The following is a 21,880-nucleotide window of genomic DNA, read 5'->3' on the forward strand; positions in this document are numbered from 1 at the left end:
TTTGAAAATTAATTAATATCTACGGTGAAGATTTACTATAATACCTTATTTTAAGGAAGCTAAGAAATTAAAATATCCATTATACACCATACACGAAATTTAGAATCTAATTTATAAGTTAAATAGTAATAATAGTATTAAAAAAAATTATAAATAGTTATTATCAAACTTTAGAAACTAACATTATTAGAAACTATAATGGTCAACTATATAGCTCAAGTTTTTGATGAACATTAAAAAAAAAATGAACCTAACGAAATTGAAAAAAAATCAGTTAAAAAGTCCACCATAATTATTCTTAATTAGGTGTTTATTCCTGACATGAGTCGTAAACTAAAAACAAATTTCCATAATCTTTGTTTAAAAAAAAAAAAAAAATTAGACATAATATAAACACAACTACTCAGTAAAGCGTTTTAGTTATTTTTAATTTTAACAAAACAAGGACAGAAATATTAAATACCTTAGAACCGATTGTTTTATAGATACCTACGCCATTTTATAAATGCAAACATTTTTTACATTGAAATACAAATTACTAAATACTAAGTGTCAACCCTTCTCAGGTAGATGTTTTGATATGCAAACTTTGAATTAACGATATTAGCGCTAAACAACATATTGTGACGAAATAGCACGTGTAATAATTCTGTGTGAACAATCTGAGAATAGTAGTAAAATTTACTACAAATATATAAACCTAAAAAATACCCTTGCACGTGGAAAATACATAATATGTAACATATTATGTTTAATATTTTATATTACTCACGGTTGAATATTTATCTAATAGCTATGTATATAGTTAATTTTTTACTAAAAAAATTAAATTATAACAATTTTTCTGGTTATTCCAGTAATGATTCCAAATTAGGTACTTATCGAACTTAATTAAATATACTTATTCAAATTTATTTATAATATAATCAAAATAATTAAGTTGTATATTATATTGAATCATCAAATATGTGTTTTTGGTTTATGAAAATTATTATTATATACAAAAATTATACATTTTGTAAAAAAATACATAATATTGGAAAAGTTTATTGAAAGTCTACAGTGGAGTAAAAATATTAAAGTGATTTAATTCTAATGATCATTCAATATATATAATAAATTCTTTTTCTGTTAATGCAACGTTAAATGTAGAAATAAATAAATAGTAAATGTATATAATTCATATACCTAAAAATTTGAACATCTTATCTACTATTTTTATACTAATTCTAAATACAAAGAATATTTTATTTTTAATTATTTATTTATTATTTGTATTTGTAAATTGTGAACAATTTTATTTATTACAACAAACTTTTATTATTGCTATAGAGGATTTTTAATTTCTAATAAATGTTTCAATATTCTTATATTATAAGTATATTTTCTTTGATGCCACGCGATGCATTAATTTAGCTTTTATTTCAAGTACCTACCTACTTATAGTAATTCGCTTTCAACGTATAAACATTTCTTGTAATTTATCAATTTAATTTTTAAGTAGAAAATTTATTTAAGTTGTTTGTAAAATCAGAATTGTTGATCAATATTATGTTGTGACAAGGTAGTTAATTTGAATATTATGTTATAACTATAGCATAGACGGACATTTGGTTGAATTTTTAGGGGGGCTATATAATAATCCAATGTAAAGTGACACGCAAGGGCTTCGCCCCGCTCCCCCTTCCCATGGACAAGTAAAACATATTAGGTACTAATAAAAATATAGATACTCGTATGTTTATTTTGTATTAAAAAAAAAACACTAAACAAAGAATATTTAAAAATTATTAATATTTTATTTTAATAACAAATATCTATTTTTATCGGCAAAAATATTTAAAATATCATTGCTATTTATATTTTTGACATATCTTTTTCAGTATATAGTATAGATATAGCTGAACCTATCCTGAAGTATCGATGTCCTTAGCCAAGTTTTTATTTTACTCATTGCACTGAAACTTCTATTGCAAGTAACCGATCTGATTGGTGTCATTAATGCTATTGTAAATAGTTTTTGTAAATAAGGAAATGTGGTTTTGTTTCTGACAAAACTTTTAAACCATCTTCATCAAATCAAAACACTTAACGTCTCAACCGAGTTAACCAAACAGTGAACTTAATTTAATATCTTGAACTATTATTAGTTGTATGCTTGTATTCAACAATTATCCGTAAATCGTCATAACCGGCATTACCACAAAAACGTTGAAACCGAAACTATTTATTATCAACTAATATTATTATTATTATTATTATCACAATGTCAGCGCGGCATGTCATGGAGGCCGTTTCTATCATCATAACGTCACATCGGTCGTGATCTCGCGAGCCGCCGCCCGACATACCGATAAGACGTTATAAGTATAACACATCGTATATCGGATATCTGCATAAACGCGTGTTCGTAAATTCAATGAATTTAAGAATTCAGTCAGTTGTTGCTGGCGCTGGATTTGATTGTTCTTAAATAAACATATGGATATTGTCTATGATTTTTAATATTATATTAGTGCCATTTGTTTGTAAAATATTATTTTAGGATTTTGAAAAAAAAAACTAATACATAATTATTAAAACAACGAATAACATTTCAAATTAAGTTTCGATTTTGGGAGGCTATTAAAATATTTAGCCTCCTCCCTTGATGCCCGCCTATTAACTACGGTATACAGTATACACTGCTTTTGGTTACACATGATTTGCCAAACTTCTATGGAATATTCAAACCTATAATTATTAACAAAACCATTGCCTGCGCTGTTTAATTTAGTTGAGTGAATTTCATCTGATTGGCGTATAGGTACATTCCTCTTTATAATTGTATTGATAAAACGGCAGAAAAACCGAGAGCACATATTTTATATTATAATGTTAAGTTATAATTGAACAAATTTATCATGCTAATTGATTTTTATAGAAATCAAATATATTATTAGTTTTTCTCACATAATATGAATAATAATACAAATTATTGATTTCAATTACGTATAAGCGATTTATGATGAGGTACTCTTTACAGTCCACCGAATAAACAGTTATTCATATTAAATACAGATCCAACATTTAAAAATATTATTATATCTACTATGTAATTTAAAAATATTGCTTACTTTTGAAGCAAATATTCCACTGCGTCCAGAGAATTGTGTTCGATTGCTATGTGCAATGGAGTGTTTCCACAAGAATCTTTTAAGTTCAAATCTATTGGAAAAATTTAATATTTAATAATATGCTTCGATCTTATTAATATTTTATAAGATTAAGTTGTAAAATACAGATTTATTACTAAAGATAATCAATAATCAATTACAAGTTACTGTTCTATGCAGACATGCAGTGCACTTCCTGATAACGAAATAAGAAGTCAATTTGATAAAATGTCAAAATCAGAAACGATAAAAATAATATTATTATTTTATGATGGATGTGACATATGAATAAAAATAACTAGTCTATTACCTATACATACATAGTAATATCTAGTTGATATCTACTGAATATGTTATGAAAAATACACATACGATATTTTTTGAATAAATATAATATTTCCCTGACATTCAAATATTGGATTGAAATAGGTATATTTACATCATTTGTATAGACTTATTATGATCAAAACCTAAAACAATGCTTGGTGAACCGTTTTTTTTTTAAGTTATTATTTTTTATACTTTTCATAATATTATGCACAGATTTTTTTAGATAAAATTAAATACAAAATAAAACATATGATAAACATAATGAGACAATACTTCCATAATATAAATTTATGATTTATTAAACTTAAGATATATGTAAAATATAGATACATGCATTTTTGTATTTTCGTATTTCTTATTTATTCTCTAAGAAAATAATGGACACTCTACTCAACATGTACATAAATTTAATTTAATTGACATAATTATGATCAGGACTTATAACTTCTAGCGTTTATATATATATATATATATATATATTTAAGATGTCCAAGAGATGCCTATGCTGTGAGTTTTTTTTATTAGTATTTATTTTAATACCTTTATAAGCTATGACTTTTTTTTCAGAAAAATTGAATATAAAATTGAATATTAACATTTTACATATTTTAAAGTTTAATACTATTTTGATTGTTTGTGTCTTTTTTAAACAACGAAGTCTTCAAAACATTAGAGTTAGAGAGATAAACAATTTTGATGTAATATAATAAACATTTTTTAACTTATAAAGGTTTCAGTAAAAAAAATGTTTTATACTTAGGTAATATTTTTTTGCATATTTAAATATTTTTAGTGCATATTTAAGAACTTATACATGTATATTTTTTAAGAGCGTATTATTACACTTATAAAAATCTTTGGTTAGGACTGTTAGGAGATATAAGTTATGAACCTTACAGGTTATGATTAATTAAATAGACAAAAAATTGGGTTTATCGGTAACCACATTTATACGTGTTTGTTATTATAGAATAATTAAAAAAATATTTAAGTGGCCTGATATGGTGCGGTGGTTAGCTTTAGTCATAAAAATATGATCTGAAGTCAAGCATCAGCCAGTATTGTTAGTTAGTTCCCGATTGGGTGACCCGGGTTTTAGTGACAAATACTCGCCACAATTACACTGCGATCTATAAACCATACCTTCACACACAAATAAAAACTTACTGAAAATAAACATTCAATAGCCTGTGTTGCCACGGGTTAATAAATGAAAAAAAAAACTATTTTAACTGTTTGATTTAATGTTTTAAATATCTAGGTAGTTTCTATTAATTAAAATAGTTACAAAATAACAAATAACAAAAAAATCATTATATTTACTGACTATATGAATGATTCGACAATTTAAAATTTATTGTTATAGCGTGTCAATAAATAATTAATAGGCAGGTAAACTTAATTTGTCTTCAATAAATAAAAACTATTTTACCAATTATAATTGAATAATATAAGAATCTTATAAAGAGTAAAGATGGACAGAGAGAATTTAGATCGAACCATATAAATCAATTATTATAAAATAAATAATATACATAATATAATAATTAAACCGATTCAATGTTGTGTTGATTGAAAGAATAATCACATTCATTAAAGGACATACATCTCTTACACAGGGAAACCGTATACAAAATCAAATCGGTTTTGAAGTTATAGTATTCCGTTATCAACTGAGAAGTTTGATAAAGATTTATAGAAAGAAAATAAATTGTACAAGTACTTTAGGAGGATTTATATTGAAAATATTTCACAAATAAAAATGTCACAACTAACTTAATGTTAAATAAATAATGATTATTCAGTTATTTGTTTAGGTAAATAATTAATATTAATTTCAATACCTTAAACTCTTTGAAAACACAAAATACTTAACGTATAACTATTCTACTTTCCATTTGTCTTTGAATCGTGTTTATCAGTTTAGTTTATTAAGTGTTTGAATAAGAAATCATGATTTTGAATAGTTTCTATGATTACATAACAATACAAACTTAGTATCTACCTTACTGACAAGAAATTACTTGTGTAATTTATAAAATTAATGTATGTAAAATGAATACATTTTAACGTTATTATTAAGTTTTAAAAATATAATGTCCACATTTCCTATATTTCCTATCCTTCACACAAATCACTAAAACCGTATTAAATTAATTTGTATTTATTTCTTATTTAACACCCTGAAGGATGATATATAATAATTTATCAATTAGGTATAATATTTATTTTTTCATTCTCTATTCCACAAAATTAACACTATAAAAGGACGAACCACATCTGCAATCACATCTATTAATCTATCTATCAAGCACGCAACATATATTATATTATACTATATATACCTATATATCACAAAATCAACATTGTGAATATTATTTTACTAAGTCTTAAAGTCAATATTAGTCAATTTACTTACCAAACAAAATTAAAATACGATAAGATGATATTGATTTTATGTAAAATGTAATGTTTTTGTATTTGAAATAAACAATGTTTAACATATATAATGTATATGTTTAAGATTACCTACAAAATAATAGGTACCTATGCATATTTTCAATTATTATTTTATTCTTTTAATTAAGATTATGCGATGTGGTATGTCCTCTTATTATAGATATTACGTATTAATATAGCATTATATAATATTTACCTCCACCGTGGTTACGAATAAATTTTAATATATTTAATTTATTTCTGGCAGCTGCTTGATGCACAGCTGCTCGACCTTTCGAATCTCTCACTTCGAGACGAGCTGGTTCTGCTATAAAAAGACGGTTGAAATCATCCAAATTACCACTTTCAGCAGCCTGAAAATGTAATTTCAATATTTGAGTTATTATTGATTTTGGTATTCAGATACTAATATTTATCTTAATTATGCATTTATGCTGTCACAAATAAATATTTTCCTGATAAAACGCAAATATTATAAAACTCCATACACAGCAGTACAGCACCTATATATTATGCAGGTATATTGTAGTATTAAATACTGCATGTAAAGGCGTGAAACAAATAATAATTAGGTACTTAAAATTATTTCATACACATTAACAATGTATTTAAGCTTAAGTATAAGCTAGTAAAATGTTCTATTTTTATTAATTTAGTAACTTGAATAATTTTCTACTTATGACAATAAGTGAAACTATAATATTGTAATATATGGGCTTCAAAAACTGTAATTTAATATTAAAATTTAGTAAAAATTTCATTTGAACTTATTGAAATATATTTTTATGTAATATCCACAAAATGTAAAAAAATGAATTTAAGTTTTTCCGACGGTCAAATTTTTTATTATATCAGAATTAAATATTACAAGAAAAAATAATTAAGAAAAAATGAAATTGTATATAATATTACAAAATATGACATAAATAACAAAACATTGTATATACAACACATATACAAATCAATTTAAATATAATATAAATAATAATTATATGCATCTTAAAGATCTATTATTATGTAAGAAATAAAAATTAAAAATTAAATTAAATACTTGCTTGCTTGCATTTAAAGATAACTAATCACTGATGGAAAATTAAATTCTATAAACTCACCTCTTTGTGGTAAATCCTTAAGACGTTAAATTAATATTAATCACCTAGTTTAAGGTCACCATGGTCGTTCTACTATTTTATAGAAGACCATTTCTATAGTGGCATGTGAACGTGTAGTTTTATTACGTAATTATATACTTAATGATTAAATGTTCTAGATTAGGAACCTTATTTAAACTTCAGGACAGTAAAATTTAGTTTTTTCATTTTTTCATCAAGTTTACCTAATACCTATAGGTATAGATTTGACACTAAAATAATAGAATTTTCATTAATTATTTTAATTAATTAATATCTATAAAAATGAAACCATTAACGCAATATTTTGATATACTTCAAAACTTTAACTGGAATTTAATATTCAAGAAAAAAAAGACAAGTGAATTAATTTACAGAAATATACCAATACGTTCAAAAAAATATTGCTAGTTAAAGATTTGTTAAACATGTCAAAGTTTATAATTATATAACATGTATTTTTAACAACAATAAGTACTATCGTTATTTTATAAGTATAATGAATTTTATGAATTATTAATAGATAAAACTTAAAAACTTACTACGTGTATATATTTTTAGATAACCGTGGTATATATATACAGAAGTACCATATGCCTTTTTAAGTATATAAATACGCCAGTCTTTATATAATAGGTAAGTGTTCTTTAAATTGTATGCAATAAAAATTAAGATATTATACATACTCCTTAGGAATAGTATTGTGACGGATCTTGGATGTGTGACAATTTAAGAGTAAGGAATTTGAAAATAATATTTCATCCATTATAAAAACTTGTTTTTAAATCAAATAAAAAAAATCATTAAAATGCATAGGTTAGCTTAAAATAACAAATTAACGTTAAAGAAACCGACTCTAACTTATAAAACATATTTTAGTTATATAATTTTTAGTGATTATTTTTAAGGAATTTTAAGTTGAATACAAATGTATTATCAATAAAGATATGTAGATAACATTTTTTTTTTTTATCATAACACTTATTGATCTTTTCTAGATTAATACAATATTTGAAAATATATGTTAAAGTGTACAAATGAAATTTATGACAATGAACTTAAAAAACAAAATTGTTTCGCATCGAAACATTTTCTACGTAGTTATTCAGCATCACCAAAGTAACATATTTATCAAATGTTTTACGTATATTGTTTCGTTCTGTTTATTCATGAACGCTTGACGAATTTAACAACGTTTACTCTCGTAATTTTATTTATTTTCTTTAAAAAATTTTTTTCTTAACTTCTAAGGATTTATAAACACATATTTACAAATCCACGTAAATTTTAAACTTCTATCCTACTCTCCAAGTATCTACAAAGACAATGTGGGTAGATCAATTATCGAGAACTCATACCTAGCTATGTACAAAATTCATAGTTGATACCTACCCACACGTGGCTCAAATTAATTTTTTTATGACAAATTTAAAATATTATTATTTAATAACATATAGTTAATTTCTAGTTCTACAACATACAAAATATTATACCATAATAATTTAAATCTACATGATAGGTACAATTGAATAGACATATAACATAATAATTTAGTGCAAAATAAATATATAAATATCTAGTATCCCTTATTATACCTATACATTTTATAATAATAAACAATTGTTAAGTATTTAAGTATCTTGTGTATATTATAATTATGAGTTATAAACTTATAATTAATAATCTATACAAGTATTAACACAAATATTTCTAGAATTCGATCAATATTTCAATATTTTATTAATTTTCCGGTGTTAAAATGCAAATAACAATAATACATTATTTCCACTTATGGAGAAATTCTATTCCACATAAATTATGTAAATTTTATTATTCGTATAAAAATTATATGAAGCATCCTAAATTATAATATACCTATTTCACAAATTTATAATAATTATATATAACTTTATTTTCTGTTTAAGATTATAAAAAAATAGTCATTTTCTTCACAAAATACCTCCATTTACGAATAAATAATAATAATATATTATGATAGAAGTCACAAATCTTATTTACGGTGACTTGGTGGATACTTCAGTAATACTTTGGTGGTAACCTCGCTTTTCAAATCCAATATGGTTTTTATATTACCATATCGATTACAGCTTAGATGTGCAAGTCTAATAGAATAAATGTACTTACTTTTTCCATCAATTAATCGTGTTTATATACAAAACGATTGAGGTAAATATAAAAAAAAACCTTATTACAGAATAGAAAGAATGAAAAAACAATAATTTATTTGACGGTTGCAAATCATAATAGAAACCAATTAATTAAAGTACTATCTTCTTATAATTTCAATAATTTTTTCGCTAATGAATTAGGCGATATAATCGATCAATTTCATAAACATACTTCAAAAAAATACAAAATGTCCATTATATTTCAAATTTAATTTTATGAAAAGGTGTCGTTATATCATAAATGTTTATATAGAAATATAATATGTATTTTATATGTAGGTAGTTTTTAAAAGCCAATATTGTAATAACTATGCGAGTGCAATAAGAAATATTGAAAAATTTATATTTTTAATACCGATGATATGAATCATGTGAATAAAAAAAAAGGAAATACCTAAGTATATATCACATTTGTTCTAATAAAAATGCATCTTAAAAATAGGTAGCCTTATTATTTGTTTAAATTGTTTTTTTATCAATGTAATTAAATTTAATCTCATCAGTAGTGACATTTTACTGTCTGTAACTATTTAATAAAGACAAAATATAAACTATGTAGAAAATGTAATTTTAACACCAGTAAATATCCCAGTTTCCGAACCTTAATCTCAATGAAAAAAACTATGTAAAAAGTTATAAGTTATAACTTTATTACGTTATAAGAACTTAGCATTTTATCCTAATATTGCGTGAGAAGAGAGAAAGAAATACTTTTTTAATTATATGTCGATATTGTACCTCAATACCTAAATAATTATTCATAGAATTTAAATTGCTGATTAATTAAACCAACACTTTTTATTATTTCTAATTAGATTTGATTTTTTGGAAGTCATCCTAATGTACAGAACGATTTCAGTGGTCACATTCAGTTTAAAGTTTTACATCAATGGATTAAATAACAATTAAAAATGTATATACATGAACAATTAAGCAATGTAAATATAAAAAACATTGTTGAACAAAGTTTTAAAATTTATAATTAAAAATAAAACATTTTTATTTACCATCTTTAAAAAAAATTGAATATAATATACTATCATAGAAATTACGCTGCATAACAAGACTTCATTTTATTTTTCAAAGCATTAATAATATTTAATTTAATTTACCTTACAGCTCTTTTAAAATTGATATTATAGTTAGCAGTTATTCAACATTTTTCATGTTTCTTAAATATAGTATTCCAAACGTTAATTGTACATAAAATAAAATAAGCAATCAATTAACAATTATAATATATAATCATTAATAATTATTATACTTCAGAGTTCAGAATTCCAATAGTTTTTTTTTACACCTTTACTTTTCTTCCGTGGGTTGTTCGAGTAAATATATACAATCGATGTATAAATATATAATGTTAACAAAAGTACAGCACACAATTATTACATAATTTATGATATAAATATAAAAACAAAATCTATTCCATTGGTACCTTGAAACCTAAAATAAATTACAACAGAATTTTAACCGAAAAAAAATACTGATTACAACATGAGACATTTTAAAGATAATTTGTACCAATTATAAAAATAAATAACATCTTCAACTTTTTATATCCATTATTCAATTCTCGTCATCTCGTAACTACTCGTGTAATTGTGTAATGTGCAGGTACCTACCCCGTTAAAAGACGTCTACTTTTAAGTATTAAATTTTAAAGGGTTTTGACCAGGCAATTTTAATGCCGTTCCAAGATAAATTCAGATTTGTATTAAAAATTGTGAAGAACTATATCTTTTTATTGTAAGCTGAAGCATTTACATCTTTTTAAATAATTTTCCTGAACAGATGTATATACAGTATTACAGTTCAATGAACATTTCAAGAATTATCAAATTTTTACAAACTATAATGTATATTATACTAATATACTAATATATACATATATATATATATTAGTATATTAGCTATAGTGTCAAAAAGTTAATAAAATAATTCATATGTTCAATTTTATATTAAAATTTTTATTTTATACGGTCAGTTTATTTTCTGTTTATATAATACAAATTCGGATATTTTATTATGAAAATGTATGGTTTGTTTTAATATTGCTTTAAGATTAATTATTTAAAATGGAATTTGTTAATATCAAAATCACGTGTAATAAAATATTCGATACTTTATACTCAATTAAAATTGTGAGTTGTATATTTGATAAATATTGTTAGGTATTACCTAATACTTACAGATCGAATAAAAATAATAAAAAACTTACACACTACCTAATGTATTAGATACTAGAATAATTTTGCATGTTTTGTACAGTAATATGAATACAATTTTTTCTTATTCTTACCTTAATTAGTTCTTCTGAAGATAATTTCTGAATTGCCTGGCAACCATAGAATACTTTATGCCAATGTCTGATGACCTCCAATGGTGATGAAGTCATCATATCAGTACAGACGTTGAATAGTTTTGTGAAAAAAGCCAACACTGATCCAAAAATTACACGAGAATAACACATAACATGAGAAACTTTCAACCCCAATGAACCAATGTACAATTAGCAAAGAGATCGAAATTATATTATGATATTTTAATTTTATATTTGGATATATGATAATTTAATTGACAATATAATGAAATATTAATTTATTTTAAAAAAAATAATGATTTATCGATACTATATAATTAAAAATTTTTTTATGAATTAATAATTGAAATTATACATAGGTTTCATAAATATATTTGTTCGATATTTATTTGATTTTTTATTTAAAATTTAGTATCACAAAATTTAATAAAATAATATTTGTCTATAGGTAGTTAAAAAGTATGTAAACTTACGATTAAAAAATTGTAAAGTCATACATAAAGCACCCGTGAAATTAAGAAAAAAAACTTTTTAATCAATTTGAATAATATCATTGGTATTTTAAAATGTATAACTTTTTCAACCAAACGTAAATTATGCGAGACTACTCTAGTATGAATACATGTAAGGACTGAAACACCGAACACGACAATGAAACAGGGGCGCATAATGTACGCCACGGTTGATGTAACGACCTCTAGATGTGAATGTGTGATTAAAGGCTTAAAAGGAATCTTAGTGGTGATTCTATATGAAATAAAAATAAGTAAAATAGAATAAAATAAATTTAAACCTATACAGCATTCTACAAAATTATATAATATCAAACAATATTTTGCCGAGTAAAGTCACTGCAAGATTCCCCTTCAATCACTTCACAATGTTTTTAATCTCACACAAAATCTACCTATTTTTACAAATCTTAAATTCTCGTATTTCTTTATTTACAATTAATGAAAAACGAACACAATTTTACAATATTTCTATATAACGATTGGTTAGAATAAAATTTTGTTAAGTTTAATCATGCAGTGTTACTCTGTTATACTTACGTGTTCTCATACACTCTTAGAATTGTACTAAACCTAAATCATGTTCAATTCTTACTACTTGGTAATAAATAAATTATTCTACGGATTTAATTATATTTATGTCTAGAAATGACATTGCTAAGAAATTTGATTGGATTTCCACAAAAATACAAAAACTACATAATTTTTAATTTGATTAATAAATACCATTACCTAGATTACCAATCCATTATTTACCCTCTCTCTCTGTTTATTTTTCAATGAATCTATGATTGCTTTTTAATATTAGGTGCGTCGCAACAATTTAAGTTTGTCAAATCAAAAAAAAAAGTTTTAAATATTATGCAAAATACTGCCAGCCGGAGAAAAAAACATTTTAAATGACCATGTTTACTTAAAAACCAAATCTAATCATTATACATTACCTCAATATTGCATAGACTTAACATTTAAAAAGTACTTTAGATTACTATGAAGTCATTATTTTACTGTAAATGTAAGTTAAAAGATTTATTTTAACTGTACATTAATTGCACCAACATAACCCTGAGTATATAGAAAATTGAAAATATAATCTAATTTACTCATATAACAATGAAAATTCTAAAATGTCTATCTTAGATAAAATTCATTCTACAGTATGCACTATAAAGGTTCAAATAAATCAAAATTCTTGAATAGGATACAACTAGGTAAATCCTTATAATTTTTATTATAATACGTATTTTTTTTTTTTAGAAAAATTCATGAAAAATTGTGAACGTTATTTATTCTTATATTTTATTATAGTGATATTTGTTTTGTATTATTTTCAAGTACATCATTTTAAAATTTTATATTTTAATATTATTAGACATAAAAAGTAATTTATTTTTCATTTTTTTTCCAGTATTTAATATTAAATTTTAAAACCCTGAGACAAACCTAATTCAAAGTTTAAAAATAATAAATAATATACTAGTATAAGTATAATCCTAACACCCGTTTAGGTAATTTATGTATACAATCTAGATATTTATAATATACGAGTAGTTTAATATTATATTCCACATACATTTTGTGATCCTGATGTAATAACTATGAGTGGTTTTATGTAGATGTACAAATTTATTTTTAACAAAAATAAAGGATAATAGTTAGTCGGTTAGTGTACAAGATACCTAAACCAAAAATATACTGAAGTAGGCAAGTTATTATTTCTAATTAATACGAAATGAATATATTATATTGCGTATATTAAGCAAGTAAGATTTAATCTTTAAAAAAAAACCGTTTTGGATACTAAAAGCTTTGCTAAAAAAAAAAATTCAGCTATATAACTTATATTTCTTTAAAGGACGTAAGACTGCATATTATGATGTTACATTTTTAGATGTTTTCAATACAATAAAATTAAAAAGTGTTTTAAATTTGTATTTAACATTAAATACTTTTACTTCTGTAGCATAAAATTTCTATGCATCACATACATAAAATATTTATAATTTGTTTGAACATACTATTTATACTTTCAGTATTTTCAATTTTAATAGTTTATATCCCACAAATTTAGAACACTTGTAGATGCTTACAAATACTTTTTATGAACGATAAAATATTCAAAAAATCATATATTGACCTTATATAGTACACATAATTTTATGGTAAATCAAAGTTCTGAATACCTGATACCTATAACCAAACTGCGTAGTTTCTCCATACTATTTTTTAGCAATATGTTAACATGAGTACACTCCAATTCTATATGTACAATATTTGTATCATCTAAGATAAAATGAACTTCAAAAGTATCAATATTTTTAAATTTTTCTCATTTTAATAAGAAAAAAAATGAAGAGACAAACATCAAGATATACTTAAGTAAATACTTAACGGTAAATAAAAATAAAATAGAATCGATACAACATGCGTAAATGTAGTACCTCCTTAAATTAATTTTGTTGGTTTATTGAAAACTATTCTTATTGAGGTTTTAAAATGAAAAATGTATTTAAAATAAAATTTATAAAAATCCAAAATATCGTACATTTTTATTTGAACTCAAGACACTACGTGGTTGAAATATTTTCTAATTGTTGGCAATATATTTATATGCACGTATAAATTTTAAAAGTAGGTAGGTATATGATTTAAAATAATAATGTAGTGAAAACTTTGTTTTACGTTGTTATGAAAATTCATCACATTATCACAATCGTTTAATTAAAAATAAACTATGTAAGAATAAATAAAAATAATTACAGTGTATCAATCATTTGCTAATAGTCTTCTAATTAAATTAAATTTATTTTAAACATAAGTAATAAAGCTATTTACTGTTAGTTTCAATTCTCAATATCAATGATTAATTTAAGCCGATTTTTATTCATTTAAATTGTTTAAAAAAATTGAATCATAAAAATCTATCTTTGTACTACAAATGTGTATAAGAAGTTACAAAATGACTGAATTACAATGGACATAATCTATCCATAGAATAATTATTATTTACTATTTACTAAATATTTATTAACTAGTTACTTACAGTTCATTATTTGGCAGGAACACATGACTTATCAAACAGCATTTGTACAAATAAACAGTTGGAGTCAAATATTATATTTATTTATATTATTATTTATACAATATCAACACTTATTAGATTTCTTAAATATCTATAAACAACCTTATAATACTTAATTAAATATTTTATTATAAGCTAATGAAAACCCTTAATTAAGTTATATAACAATGAAATTGCACGCGGAAAAAAACGTGTAACAATATTATGTTTTTAACTTGAGACCCCGAGACCTAAACAATAATAGGTACTTACTAAACATTTTGAATGATACATAAATCAATAAATCTCCATTTTTAAATGTAAATACGTTTTAGTGTTATTATATAAAATGAAAACGAATGTTTTGTAATATACACTTGAAACGTAATTATAACATGTGTAAGCAATAAGCAATATAAAGGGATGATAGTACATTATTGTTACATAATATATCACAATAACGTCAAAAATGTAAATTATCACATAACTACCTTAATTTTTACTATATACTTACACGGTATATTATCTTCAATTTCATATTTCTAAGATACTCGATTTAAATCTTAACCATATCGTATACAAAGGATAATTAATTACAGATAAATTCCCGCACTAAACATAAATGCAGAATTTTATACGTAGGTACGTCCAAAACAACTAACTAACATCAAAATCTCATGTTTTAAACAACCAACATTGCTATAATCGTAACATATTAAATGGATATCAAAATCTGAATGAAACAATATCATATATATCATGAGAAAGCTGTGTGGATACTTATTGTAGCAGAAAATATAGAAACAAATATTCATCCTACCGCAATACCTCACGAGTGCCCGATTTAATACATCACTGTATTATAGTTTCAATATTAAACGCAATATGGTAGACAAGTAGTAGAAATAAATTCCAGCGCTAAGACTATCAGTGATTTTCTTGGCATAAATGTAATTAAAAACTGAGAAAATAAATAAATATTTCCATTTATTTACTTTTGAGATATATTGTTACAAAGCTATTTCTTAAATTGAAAAAAAGTCATTTTAATTTGTTTTATTTCATTCGTTACTATTAAAAAAAAAGTTATTTAATAATATAAAATGTACTAGAAAAAAAATATAAATTAACGTTTTAAGCACCTATCGTATACCTACCTATCTTATTTATCCATAAGTATTTTTTAATTCAACACTCAACTGTTATTATTTATTTTATTACTGTCAAAGCATCCAAAATTTAATGATATTAGTTATTATTCATATTTCATATACATTAAATATAATTATACCTACTAACCTACTACCTACCTAGGTACATGATTTCTCATAATGTAAGTGCTGCACTTAATAATATTGTACCTACTAATATTATGTTTTGTATAATTTTATATTTACAGATGTCATTATCAAGTATTTTATTTTATTTTATTGTAATTAACAATTATGTACATAATATATTACTTACTCTCAAAATTCTGTAAGGGCTATCGGTCAATAAACACACGTCTCCGTCAACGGTAGAACTCTGACGAAAAATAAGTGGTGTAAGGCAAAGTTTTTCATTTGACGACAACATCCGGCCTGTACCACCAACTTTACTCCCGTGTATTCTTCTCATTTGAATCAACTGCCACAAACGATGCTTCTACAATGAAAATTAAGAATACAGCTTACAAAAATATCAACCATTGAACCATGAATAAAATATTGCTATAACACACCATTCGAACAACCAATCCATAACGTGACATAAGCTTATTATAAAACAACCCTATAATACCTATACCTTATACGTTATAGATTTAACCCTTTTTCAAAAACTTGTTAGTTTGTAAAATGTTGTGTGTCAATATTATATTACTTATTAAAATACGGAAGATATAAACGATATTACGTTTATTTTTAATATCTTCGTTATTTGAGAATAAAAATTTAAATAGCTCAAATACATTGACTTCAAAAGCTTAGATTATTGTATAGGTAGGTATGTGTAAAAATTGTTACATAATATGTACATTCAATTTAGTATTAATTTTAATGTCATATTTAATTTTGACAACACAGACAAAAAAGTAAAATGATGCAAAAACAAAAAAAAAATACAAAAATATTTATATTTATATTTATTTTTTTATGATTTATTATTCAATTAGACTTTTCTATAACTCGTAAATTATTAATTATAATTCAATTCAAAATGTATTTTAACACAAATAATACTATATATTTAAATAATAAAATAAGCAAGGAAAATATTTTGTCATTTTTACTTCGAAAATAAAAGTTGAAACAGTAAAATGTGTCATAAAAATAGTTAAGTCGTATTAATGTAACAATTTTAAAACTTAATTATCTTCATTCAAATTTTGAGTACTTTGAGAGTTAATAAAAACTGATGAAAAAAACAGTACAATGAAAGTTGAATTTGATAAATAATAATTGTTATATTACTTATATTTCGATTAAATCGTATATATACGGCTAAATCTATAATAAAAAATTGTATAACTTTAAATACAATTTTGGTAAGTACCTAAAAAAATAAAGACATTCGTCTATAGAACACAAAGATTCGTTTTGATATTTTAGTCGTTCAAATTTAAGGAAATATTTTTTTAATGTATTTTACTATTCTACTATATTTAATACATTTTTGAAATTTGTATACTCATTTTTTTACGATACCTTAAAATTTAAAAATGATAGGTAATAATGTACTATAACAAATTGATGCCTGATCAGAATCTATTGCTTTATATACATATATCTACAGACTAGAATGATTTATTATTGATTACAACATTATGTATTATTTACTATATATCATATATTAATAATAAGCAATACATTTTTAATCTTGTATCGTTTTAAAATCTCTTCTTACTATAAAACGTATTTTATCACAAGAAATTAAAAAATTAATCCTATAAAGCGTGTTTGTAAACTTTCTCCTAAAATAAAAAAAATCTTGCCATAGTGGTTTTGCAGTATACTGTTACACTATTCTGAATTGATAAATTTAATTTATTTATAATTAATATAGAAATTAAGAAATTATAATTAATTGCAAGAAATATGCAATTTTTATGCCTTATTCACTTAACTATGGACATGAACGTACAATTATTGATTTTATTTAAGTATCAATTTTTTATATACTAATTATAATAAAAAAAATTACTGGTTTTCACAATTTTTGACATTTTCTAGAAATATACTAAAAAAATATACTAGAAAAAAATTTGTTTCAAATATCAAGTATAAATAAAAACTTATAGAGTCAGAAAGCACCAATTATTTCTGATTACAAATCGTTATAAATTCTGTAGAGCAACACAAAATATTAAATGAATAATGAATTTATATTGTATAATATATAGTAGAAAAAAATACAACTTACTAGAATAAATGGGCATGATTATTTAAAAATTATTGTTGTATTCAATTTTAATAATAATGATAAATCAAACACGCATATCTATTTGAAATATAATCAATATGTTACATACGTAAATTAATTAGTGATTTTATTTAGAACTTGCATGTCCTATATTAGAATGACATAATATGAATCACTCGTGGGAAATCACGAGTTAAACCACTTATTTAAATGAGGATTCCTAGGCACTTATAAGTATATTAGAAAATAATATATAAATTAATATTACTCTAACATTAGACTTCAGGTTTTAACCAAGATTTTATTTTTCATTTAATATCCAATTTTACCAAAATATTTTAGAAAAATATTACTCCAAATATCTATAAAAATTAAATTGTGACTATTATGCATTTTGTGTCTTATAATGAACCTTGCATTATATTTTCTAGCTTTTTGACGAAGAATTAAAATTGTCATCGACATTTATTGAAAACAATAACAATCAGTGGCGTATTTAGAGATTTGATGCCCTGGGTAAATATAATTTGGCGCCCCCAAAATTTTAACGTTTATTTACCTTTGTTTTATGATCATTAAAAAAATAAAAAATAACAACATAATCATACATAGAAGTTTAGAACATAATTTAATATGAAGCATAATATAAATTGAAACATTTAATTAAACAAAAGAAACATTAACATTTATATTTTACGATGAGATTTTTGGGCAGCAAAATCTTCAATGACCTCATTATAACTAATTGATTTAGTTATCTCACATTTTATATTTAAAATTGCCAAATTGTCTAAACGGTTGTCATTCATTGAAGATCTCAAGTATGATTTCACTCTTTTCAGAACACTAAATGACCGTTCAGCTGAAGTATTAGAAACCGGACAGCATAAATACATACTTAACGCAATATCTACAAGTGGTTAGACATCTGCTATAATGTGATCTTTGATGATTTTGCACAATTCTAAAATAGATTTTGGTGATACCTTTCCTGGTAAACTTTTAAGTATCCATGAAAATGAATACATTCATTTATAAATAATCCATCGAGATCTTTAGGATACTGACTCTGTAATTTGGTAGCTTTCTTTCTCACTTCAGTTACTGGTAACTTTATTAAACAATATCATGAAGCACGGACGTACTAGTCAGAGCAACCGCAGCGTAATTAATATTTAATAGTCGCCGCCATAATAGTTAGTACAATATATACGCCGCCCGCCGTCAATGTAAAAATAGGTTTTATTGAAGACTGATGACTGACGGGTTTCGCCTTTCGGGTGTCTCTGAATTTCCCATAGAATAATTTCCTGATATGTACAATATACATCATAGATTAAGTCATCGCTACAACTATAATACAATACAGTGGTGTAATTACGGGGGGGGGGATTTGGGTGTCGTATCCCCCCATGACCTTTTTTTTAAGACTGGTTAAATACATTCACCTATGTACTTCTTTTTCTAATAATATTATTATTTTTTTTATATATATATATTGAAATCAAATACCTCAAAGAATTAATATTATTATAAATAGTCCATTTTATACTTTATAGAAATAATACAAAAAAAAACAAATCCTTTATGCTAGTTATACATAAATACTTCGTAGGTACCTAGTTCGTTTAAATGCAGCCACGCAAGTTTATAAGTATCACTATTGCAATATGTTTGGTGTATGTTTTGAGTTTGATTATGCATTGTGTACTGGTACAAAAATAAACCACCGAGCAGTAAAGTATTATTTTATCGTGGATCGACGACGCTCGACGATTATCAGATTATTTTATCTAGATTAAAGACTATTGTCATATCTATTCTATCTTATCCTATCCTACTATTTTTCCGTAGTCCTATTGAACTAAAAATAACTTATCGATTTGTACACTGTACACTTAATCGAAATTTATTCCATGTCTCATGTGTTCATAAATATTATATTGCTCTGAATTCTGAAATGTGCTTTGCTTATAATAAATACTTTTAATTTTTTTTTCATGGGGGGGGGTATAGGTAAAATGATAAAACAGTTTATCCCCCCCCCCCACAAACATGGCCAAATTACGCCACTGAAACAATATACAAGTCATACAACATACTATACAACTGCTATCGTGTTTTATAAATAACCAATTTTAATTTCTGAAATTCCGCGTGTTTGGTCGAGTATTATCTATATAATAATTGAGGCAGTAAGCACAAATAACTTATTATATAAAACTATAATTATTAGCTTTTTAAAATGAAAAAGTAATGCCCCTTGAAATTTGATGCCCGTGGCGATTGCCCCCTCTCACCCTCCCCCCCCCATAAATACGCCACGGATAACAATTCCCGAAAATAGTAATCATGATTCTAAAATATTATCGTACTAAGAATATGGTTAAAAATGATTAAATGAAAATTTTATGTACCTAGTATCTACCTATCGTTGCTTATTTATATTTGAACCTAACGACAAAAACTATTGGCATAGTATGGATTCTATGAATTTTATTACTCACATTTTAGAAGATCATTACTTATAGATTACAATGCTATTCATTTTTAATTATTATTGATTTACCATTTAAGTCGTGTAATGGTGTAACTATTAAATCTTATATTTTGAAATTATTAAATGATTGAAGTACAATTGTGTTCTAATTTATTTTTCTTAATTGAAATCTATCTATATTCTATGTGTATATATATATTTATTATTAAATATAGCAATTGAGATTTTAAAATTTAATCCGAACTGGGGTTCTTAATTCAAATCTATATCTTTAGATAGATAATAATATATATTATTTATTTAACAATTCATGCACTCATATTTTTAGAGTGTTCCTAAAATTAAGATTTCAAGTACTTATACTTACATTAAAATAATGTTTTTAATCTTACCCCAGGTATAGTATCATCATTTCGTTGAACGTTCTTGTTACTGTCAATTACCCATGACATCCATCTGATACCACCATCTCTAGTCGGTTCTTCTTTCATATTGCTGTGTAAGTAAAAGTGTACGATTATCACTTAGGTTGTGGTAATGAGAATGGAATATTGTTATGTTGTGACCAATAATATAGTTATTATAGGTAGGTATTTAAGTTATACTATAATACGATAACAATAACAACTTGTAGTTTAAATGAATGATTGTTTGGAATAATAAAATGTGATTAAATTATTAAATGTACCTATAATGTGTAGATACATGAATTCAAAAAAATGAATTTATACTCTAAGACATTGACCTAAGAACTCAAAGTATGAACAAAGGTAGTGAACATACAAACAGAGATCAAGAAAGAACACTGTATACTGAAG

General features: G+C 23.9%; 1 protein-coding gene across 3 annotated transcripts in view; it reads right to left on the reverse strand.

Annotated features, from left to right (window-relative positions):
• The window catches only part of TrpA1 (Transient receptor potential cation channel A1), a 48,780-nt gene that overhangs the window by 13,125 nt on the left and 13,775 nt on the right, over positions 1 to 21,880 (reverse strand). For all 3 annotated transcript variants that reach the window (XM_089221640.1, XM_089221641.1, XM_015512731.2), the window contains exons 2-5: positions 21,455 to 21,557; positions 16,628 to 16,807; positions 6,142 to 6,298; positions 3,117 to 3,207 (exon numbers count right to left, since the gene is read on the reverse strand). In XM_089221640.1, the coding sequence (XP_089077766.1) occupies positions 3,117 to 3,207; positions 6,142 to 6,298; positions 16,628 to 16,807; positions 21,455 to 21,553 (527 nt within the window). In that variant the 5' untranslated portion in view covers positions 21,554 to 21,557. The remainder of the gene's footprint in view (positions 1 to 3,116; positions 3,208 to 6,141; positions 6,299 to 16,627; positions 16,808 to 21,454; positions 21,558 to 21,880) is intronic.

The sequence above is a fragment of the Diuraphis noxia genome, unplaced genomic scaffold, assembly GCF_037042655.1.
Source record: "Diuraphis noxia isolate RWA-SAM2 unplaced genomic scaffold, SU_Dnox_SAM2 contig0002, whole genome shotgun sequence".
NCBI lineage: Eukaryota > Metazoa > Arthropoda > Insecta > Hemiptera > Aphididae > Diuraphis > Diuraphis noxia.